Source organism: Oncorhynchus clarkii, unplaced genomic scaffold (genome assembly GCF_045791955.1).
Source record: "Oncorhynchus clarkii lewisi isolate Uvic-CL-2024 unplaced genomic scaffold, UVic_Ocla_1.0 unplaced_contig_9695_pilon_pilon, whole genome shotgun sequence".
Classification (NCBI taxonomy): domain Eukaryota; kingdom Metazoa; phylum Chordata; class Actinopteri; order Salmoniformes; family Salmonidae; genus Oncorhynchus; species Oncorhynchus clarkii.
This window is the reverse complement of record NW_027258927.1, coordinates 18,381-26,560: the sequence shown is the minus strand read 5'-3', so window position 1 is coordinate 26,560 and position 8,180 is coordinate 18,381. Positions and strand designations below refer to the sequence as shown.

The 8,180-nt window shown below is 45.6% G+C and overlaps 1 protein-coding gene across 1 annotated transcript; it reads right to left on the bottom strand.

Moving 5' to 3' along the window:
* Window positions 1–5,670: 5,670 nt before the first annotated feature.
* LOC139399207 (voltage-dependent L-type calcium channel subunit alpha-1D-like) lies at window positions 5,671–7,150 on the bottom strand (the record flags this gene model as incomplete). The annotated part of the gene is made up of 2 exons (XM_071144720.1): window positions 6,790–7,150; window positions 5,671–5,776 (listed from the first exon to the last, which is right to left on the bottom strand). Coding segments are annotated over exons 1-2 (381 nt in total), but the record flags the coding sequence as incomplete, so codon positions are not given.
* Window positions 7,151–8,180: the final 1,030 nt, after the last annotated feature.

Genomic DNA, 8,180 nt, shown 5'->3' with positions numbered 1-8,180 from the left:
AGACAGTGAAGTTTCTGGTAGCGGCCGAACTGAGGCGGTGGTGGGAGATTCCCTGGTACTCTTGAGTCCAATATGTGATATATATAATGACATGTCTAATCCTCAGCATGGCCTGTCATGCGTGGCTAAGTAGCAGTCAGAGGCCAGGCGGGCGGGAAAGCATGAGGATGTAGTGGAGGGTGTGTGTGTTTCCGTATATGTGTGCGTGCGTGTGGATCTTTCAGTCAGCACAGCAATTGCTCATTAGCTGCCATTTAGATACATCCCCACCCACCCAATCCTTCCCTCACATAACAATACGACCATCCCACAGTTGCTGGGCACAGTGAAATCTATACGTCTGTAGAGTGACTTCATAGCCACTCTACAGAATATAGACATAACATAAGGTGTACTGAAGCCTACATTTATATTACATAGAGTCGACTTTTAGTATGACACTATAGTTTGTTCCCCTATGAGGTTGAATCAAGAAGGCTGACGTTTTACATATTCCTAACCAATTGTGTTTTTTTGTTGTTTGTAACTTATTTTTTTACTTATTTGGTACACAATGTTGCTACGACCGTCTCTTATGACCGAAACTAACTTATAGACATCAGGACTGAGATTACTCACCATGGACTGGCAGAATCCTTTTTTCTTTTAACGAGTGACGAGCCCAATGCGGAAAATATACTGCTTTCTCGGGAACAGGCCAAGATACCCGTGATTTGCGTGGAGAGAAGGTGGAGAAAATGGGGTCAGAGGGTGGGCTGTCTTCTGAGAATTTGTAGGTGATCGAACAAACCCCCACTTCCTTCCATTCTGCTAGCAAGCGTGCAATCTTGAGAAAATAAAATCGATGACCTACGTGGAAGATTAAACTACCAACGAAAAATTCAAAACTGTAATATCTTATGCTTCACGGAGTCGTGGCTGAATGACAACATTATCAACATACAGCTGGCTGGATAGACTCTGTATTGGCAGGATAGAACAGCGGCGTCTGGTAAGACAAGTGGCAGTGGACTATGTATTTTTGTAAATAACAGCTGGTGCACGATATCTAAGGAAGTCTCGAGATTTTGCTTGAGTATTTCATGATATGCTGTAGACAACACATGATAAACTGAAGACCACACTATCTACATAAAGAGCTTTCATCTGTATTTTTTGTAGCTGTCTAAATACCACCACAGACTGATGCTGGCACTAAGGCCACAATGAATGAGCTGTATTCTGCCATGAGCAAACAGGAAAACACTCACGCAGATGCGGCGCTCCAAGTAGCTGGGGACGCATACAAAGCTCTCCCTTGCCCTCCATATGGCAAATCTGACCATAATTCTATCCCCGTGATTACTGCTTACAAGCAAAAACTAAAGCAGGAAGCACCAGTGACTCGGTCAATAAGAAAGTGGTCAGATGAAGCAGATGCCAAGCTACAGGACTGTTTTGCTGGCACAGACGGGAATACTGTATGTTCTGGTATTCCTCTGATGGTATTGAGGAGTACACCACATCAGTCACTGGCGTCCCCACAGTGACCGTACCTACACACCCCAACCAAAAGCCATGGATTAGAGGCACAGCCGAGAGCTGCCCAGTGACACGAGCCAACCAGATGAGCTAAACTACTTCCATGCTCGCTTCGAGGAAAATAACACTGAAACATGCATGAGAGCACCATCTGTTCCGGAAGACTATGTGATCACGCTCTCCACAGCCGATGTGAGTAAGACCTTTAAACAGGTCAACATTCACAAGGCCGCAGGGCCAGATGGATTACCAGGACGTGTACCGCAAGCATGCGCTGATCAACTGGCAAGTGTCTACACTGACATTTTCAACCTCTCCCTGTCTGATTCTGTAATACCAATATGTTAGAAGCAGACCACCATAGTCCCTGTGCCCAAGAACACTACGGTAACCTACCTAAATGACTACTGACCCGTAGCACTCACGCCTGTAGCAATTAAATGTTTTGAAAGGATGGTCATGGCTCACATCAACACCATTATCCCAGAAACCCTAGACACAATCCAGTTTGCATACTACCCTAACAGATCCACAGATGACGCAATCTCTATTGCACTCCACACTGCCCTTTCCCACCTGGACAAAAGGAACCCCTATGTGAGAATGCTATTCATTGACTACAGCTCAGCGTTCAACACCATAGTGCCCTCAAAGCAAATCAATAAGCTAAGGACCCTGGGACTAAACACCTCCCTCTACAACTGGATCCTTGACTTCCTGACGGCCTGCCACCAGGTGGTAAGGGTAGGTAACAACACATCCTGAACACAGGGGCCCCTCAGGGGTGCGTGCTCAGTCCTCTCCTGTACTCCCTGTTCACTCATGACTTCACGGCCAGGCACAACTCCAACACCATCATTAAGTTTGCCGATGATACAACAGTGGTAGGCCTGATCACTGACAACGACGAGACAGGAGGTCAGAGACCTGGCCGTGTGGTGCCAGAACAACAACCTCTCCCTCAAGGCGATCAAGACAAAGGAGATGATTGTGGACTACAGGAAAAAGAGGACCGAGCACGCCCCCATTCTCATCGACGGGGCTGCAGTGGGGCAGGTTGAGAGCTTCAAGTTCCTTGTTGTCCACATCACCAACAAACTAACATGGTCCAAGCACACCAAGACAGTCGTGAAGAGGGCACGACAAAACCTATTCCCCCTCAGGAGACTGAAAAGATTTGGCATGGGTCCTCAGATCCTCAAAAGGTTCTACAGCTGCACCATCGGCAGTGGTTGCATCACTGCCTGGTATGGAAACTTCTCGGTCTCCGACCGCAAGGCACTACAGAGGGTAGTGCGTATGGCCCAGTACCTCACTGGGGCCAAGCTTCCTGCCATCCAGGACCTCTACACCAGAGGAAGGCGCTAAAAATGGTCAATGACTCCAGCCACCCTAGTCATTGCAAGCGGTACTGGAGCGCCAAGTCTAGGTCCAAGAGGCTTCTAAACAGCTTCTACCTCCAAGCCATAAGACTCCTGAACATCTGATCAAATGGCTACCCAGACTATTTGCATTGCCCCCCCCCCCCCCCCTTACACCACTGTTACTCTCTTTTGTTATCATCTATGCATAGTCACTTTAATAACTCTACCTACATGTACATATTACTTCAACTAACCGGTGCCCCCGCACATTGACTCTGTACCGGTACCCCCCTGTATATAGTCTTGCTATTGTTATTTTACTGCTGCTCTTTAATTACTTGTTACTTGTATTTCTTACTCTTACTCATATTCTTTTTATACTGCATTGTTGGTTAGGGGTTCATAAGTAAGCATTTCACCTGTTGTATTTGGCACATGTGACATTTGATTTGATTTAATCATCATTCTACCATATGAACATAAGATAAGGTGTAATGTAGCCTACATACCTACACCGAGTGTACAAAACATTAAGAACACCTTCCTAATATTTAGTTGCAGTTGACACAAACCGGTGTACCTGGCACCTACTACCATACCCCATTCAAAGGTACTATGATCTTTTGTCTTGCCCATTCACCCTCTGACTGTCACACATACACAATCCATGTCTCAATTGTCTCAAGGCTTAAAAATCCTTCTTTAACCTGTCTCTTCCCCTTCATTTACACTGATTAAAGTCAATTTAACAGGTGACATCAATAAGGGATCATAGCTTTCACCTGGAATCTTCATGGGAATAGCAGTGTTCCTAATGTATTGTACACACAGTGTATATGCTAAATACATTCCATAGAGTCAACTTGAACCATAGTTAACTCCAGGGCCATACATACTTTATATATGGCCCTGGTTTACTCCCCAGAACTATCAGATCAGATCCCCTGTTACATTTCATCTGTCTTTTAATTCATTTTTGTATGGGTGGCCCCAAGCGGGAAATTAACTAACAACCCCGGCGTTGCAAGCGCCATGCTTTACCAACTGAGACATACAAGACAACATTTTTGCCTTATACTCATACTGATATGAGCATCGCAATCCCCTCACTAAGAAGATGCACTTTCGTCCTCCTAACAACATGTAGTTTAACACCAACCAAGATTACACAATAGTGTAGCACAGACTGTATTGTCCCTGATGACCTACTTTCCTCCGCCTATGCACCACTGTGCAAACAAATACCCTGGGGTCACCCTCCTGGAGGTCACATTGGCAAGCATTACACCACACTTCTCTTCTCAAGTAGTACATCTTGGTATCTTACAGTATAACGTCGTCGCATAACTGCAGTATAAACCACACACATCTTTTAAAGCAGTAGTTGTGTTGAGTTTTACAAAACTGGACAGCTTCAACTAGCCTTCTATCACTCTCACACCATCCTACTTTCTCTCTCTTTTTGTCTGTCTGTCTGTCTGTCTGTCTGTCTGTCTGTCTGTCTGTCTGTCTGCCTGCCTGCCTGCCTGCCTGCCTGCCTGCCTGCCCTGTCTGTCTGTCTGCCTGCCTGCCTGCCTGCCTGTCTGTCTGTCTGTCTGTCTGCCTGCCTGCCTGCCTGCCTGTCTGTCTGTCTGTCTGTCTGTCTGTCTGCCTGCCTGCCTGCCTGCCTGCCTGCCTGCCTGCCTGCCTGCCTGCCTGCCTGCCTGCCTGTCTGTCTGTCTGTCTGTCTGTCTGTCTGTCTGTCTGTCTGTCTCTCTGTCTCTCTGTCTGTCTGTTTCTCTCTCTCCCCCTCTCTCTCTCTCAGACATAACATTACGTGAACATCCAGCAGTCCGCTCTCTCTGCAGTCAGACATACGATCTCTTCATGAATCATTAAACACTCCAGCTAAATTCTGCTCATGTACAAATCCAAATGTCTGTTGTTTCGCCAGTGGACTTTGCACACACTCTCATACTCTCTCTCAGCTGTAGAAGCACTGCTTTGAACACTACATCACCCATAATTCATCAGCCTACACAGACACACTGTCAGACTAACATGCACAGGGAGCATAGAGAGCGGTGGTGCAGAGATGGGGATTTCTAAAAATAAAAAGCTGAATGAAATTCCAGTACACTGCAAGAACAATGTGACATGACAAAGTACGAATGAAAAGAGCATGGAGATGATTCTCTCTGTAGCCAAAGCTTGGACTCATAGTCTCTGTGGTTACACAATAACAATCTTCAAAGAGGATATACACACACATTGACACATCCAAAGCAAGATATTACATGTATTATACATAAATAACGTATGACCATTGACCAGCAAAAAAACGCCCATATATTCCTTTTAAACATGTCCTGACAACCGCTAGTCCTACAACCAGACATAGCCATTACATCTGAGCAGGGTACAGCATAACAACCTGAAAACAAACTGAGGGTATCTTATATCCTACAGAACCTCCATAGAGACTTCAATGACACCATAAGTCATCTGCACCATGAATGATGTTACTGTCAGAGTACACAGCAGCAACCCAAGCAGTGATTCACAGTAGCAGCTGAAAACAGCAAAGCACAGAATTCTCTAGGCTCTGGGGTGAAGTGTCCCCTAGGAACAGATCTAGGATCAGCTTCCCCTCCCCCAATCCTAACCTTAACCATTAGTGGTCAGCATCTAGGGGCAACTTCCCCCTATAGAGCACAATAGAAGTTAAAGGTATTGCAATGGGATTCGAAGGTCATGGGGTTAATTAGGGGAGTCAGGAGTAATGTTGACATATGAATGTACTCACCAGGTCATGGTTGGTGGAGTTGGAGTCATCCTGAGGGAAGGGGATATACACAGCTAAGGCCATACAGTTGGCAAATATAGCAATTAATATAAAGATATCAAATGGCCTGGAAGAGAAGGTTAAGGGAAAAACATCAAAGCAGTGGATCACATAAATATATTCACAGTGCCAACATGTGACTAGTTCAAATTATAGTCAACAAACACAGATAGTTCTAGTCAAAGATATGGAAATTACAGGAGTAAAAAAAGTCAGAACAACATTCAAAATGCAACTTTGCAATTCAGCACTAAATAACATGAGATAATGTGCCTTGTTATCACAGTGTTCTGATGACTGTGTCTTCTGGAGCAGCAGAGTCCCAGCAGAGGCTGACACACACACAGCTGTGTCTTGTCACTGAGTCACCCTCTGTTATTACAAGCCCCACCAGTATTTTCGGATTTAGGACGTGGTGACTTTCACTGTGCCTTGGGAGGCAGCAAAAAATGACTGTTTAAAAAAAAAAAATCACCTCCAGTTGACTATTCTCTAGCATGAACCGCTGAAAAAACACAAAGTGTAGAATGATTCACACCTCAGTGGCAATAGCAGTCAAATAATGTGTTTTTGCATTCCCTGCTGCAGTATGCTACCTACGCTCGAACAAACTGATTCAAAGTAAACGTTGACTTGCTGTTTCACTTTCATATTCTGTGTTGGGTAGTGAGTCACAGGCTGCAGTGAGATTAACGTGAAGCAGTGTCTCTCGTCTAGTTGTACTGGAGTCTGAGAGGTAATGGAGACGGGATACAGTCTCTCCACATGGCTAAGTTAAAGCTAGGCAGCTACAGTTAGGCATGGGCTAGGTGCAACTCAGAGTTAGCCAACTGTACTGTTCAGAAGTAAATCAGGAATTGGTGCATGGGTGGAAGTTCTTGTGACGGCCCTGAATCGACCCTAACTGAGCTCATGACGATTCTTCTCATGTACTCACATACACATCACACACAACGCAACACACTCTAAAGAACACGGCCTAGATTACTGACATCCAGACATACACACCCCCCCCCCCCCCCACACACACACACACACAAACACACACACACACACACTGTGGTCTGTTGTAAAGGATACTTCCACTCCACCAGGCTGATGCAGGCTCTTCGTATGGGGTTGTTAAGTTTGAGGCAGAACAGGGCCCTGGCAGGCCTGGTGTTGGCGTTGCTGCCCTGTTTCTTGCTTTTGGCGTACTGCGCCCGCTTCTTTTGTGCCAACGCGCCCACCGGGACGGTCGGCACCGGGACCGGGGCAGCCGTGGGGGCAGCTACCGGAGCTGCGACCGGTGGGGCGACTGGGGTTGTAGCCGGGGCTGTAGCCAGGGCCACAGGTGCGGGCCCGTTGGCGCTCATAGTGTGGGCGTGGCTCTGTGGGGCGTGTCCAGCAGCATGGATCTGCCAGGGGATTGGGCAGGGCTAGATGTGGTGCACAGAGCTGTCTGACCAATGGGCTGGCAAGTCACCAGGGGGAGGGACTCTGGTGCTGCTGGCATAATTTGCCTCTGAGAAAGATAGAAAGGGACAAAGAGTGGTTACCAATCCATACTTTTACATAAAATTGATGATCATGATCATCACTAGCTAACACCATTAGTAGCCGGTTACTGTGGTGACTTTGTGAATAATGTTAAAAGGTAAACAACATGCACTAACAGTGGAGTTTCTGATTCAGCATCACAGACAGAAACGATTGAATCCTCACAATCTGACATTCGGTACCACAAGACAGTGGACAGCAGCCATCTCAGTTGAAGCTGCAGCAATGTTGATGACCACTGGGAGAATCACTTGAAGATAAAAAGGCTACAGGAAGGCCTCCACAGGAATCAGTCTACCCAACAAGGAGCATGAATAGTAAACTATGATGATTGATAGACTGTTTCAGCCATAATTGATTTCAAACGTTTAACTTCACTATTGTTAATAATAGGTCATAAATTGCCTTCTCCAGTGATCCCTTGCCATTCAACAGCTACCCCATCCAGAACCACTCCTTCATAACAACCAACAAGCCTCATGCCACTGATCTCAGGGAAGCCATTGACAAACTCAAAACCTAACTCTTATTGAAATTATTGCTACTGTGTTAGATGCGAAATAGGTTAGGCACTAATGATGTATTACATAGCCGTAGGATTTTGTAAGTCTTCCTCATATAATTTATCTTCATCCAATCGTTTGGCAGCTTTAGTCGGTGTCCTCTGTTGGAGGACATGCATGTGTCAATGTCAGTTATGAAATGTTGTCACCTTCACCACCATGCAGGGGGTAATGAGATGAGCTCACTCCTTCAGCCCAGCTACACAGTCGCACAGAGCTATCTTAAGAGGTTGTGAGTGTAATAACACTGTAAAAATACATTAATAGTATTATTAACACTGTAATAACACAGTAATGACTAAATAATTATGTCTGACAAGACCAATAATCAAATCTACCTTATTAAAGGGTAGCAAGCATGAGTAGTTT